General features: G+C 46.5%; 1 protein-coding gene across 1 annotated transcript; it reads left to right on the top strand.

The window, feature by feature from the left end:
* Positions 1–50: 50 nt before the first annotated feature.
* LOC105155341 (oil body-associated protein 2A-like) lies at positions 51–408 on the top strand (the record flags this gene model as incomplete). The annotated part of the gene is given in 1 exon segment (XM_011071211.2): positions 51–408. A coding segment is annotated over 1 exon segment (284 nt), but the record flags the coding sequence as incomplete, so codon positions are not given.
* Between the last annotated feature and the right edge of the window lie 35 nt (positions 409–443).

Below are 443 nucleotides of genomic sequence, written 5' to 3'. Positions count from 1 at the left end.
CGAAGCTCCTTACAATCTCAACCAAGATTGGAAATATATTATATATATCTCAACTTTTTGATGAGAAGAAAACAGTAAAAGCTGAAAATCAAACCGGTTATACATAGATTAGTTCACTGTTGGAATGGCTTCAAGCGACGAAAATCCAGGTGCAATGCCACCCGGCGACGGGTCAGTGCCGCCGGGGAAACCGATGACGGTGGGGCAGCATATTATCGATAAGGGGGCTCAGATGATGCAGTCCCTTAAACCCATCAAGAAGATGAGCCAGCACGTTTGTACCTTCGCCATTTACAGCCACGACATGACCCGCCAGATCCACACCCACCACTATGTCACCCGACTCAACCAGGACTTCCTCCAGTGCGCCGTTTATGACTCCGACGACTCCACCGCCCGCCTCATCGGTAAATATTTCAACTATTTATTTATCTATATATATA

This window comes from Sesamum indicum, unplaced genomic scaffold (genome assembly GCF_000512975.1).
Source record: "Sesamum indicum cultivar Zhongzhi No. 13 unplaced genomic scaffold, S_indicum_v1.0 C04057, whole genome shotgun sequence".
NCBI lineage: Eukaryota > Viridiplantae > Streptophyta > Magnoliopsida > Lamiales > Pedaliaceae > Sesamum > Sesamum indicum.
The sequence above is the reverse complement of the archived record's forward strand: the minus strand, read 5'-3'. Positions and strand labels throughout refer to the sequence as shown.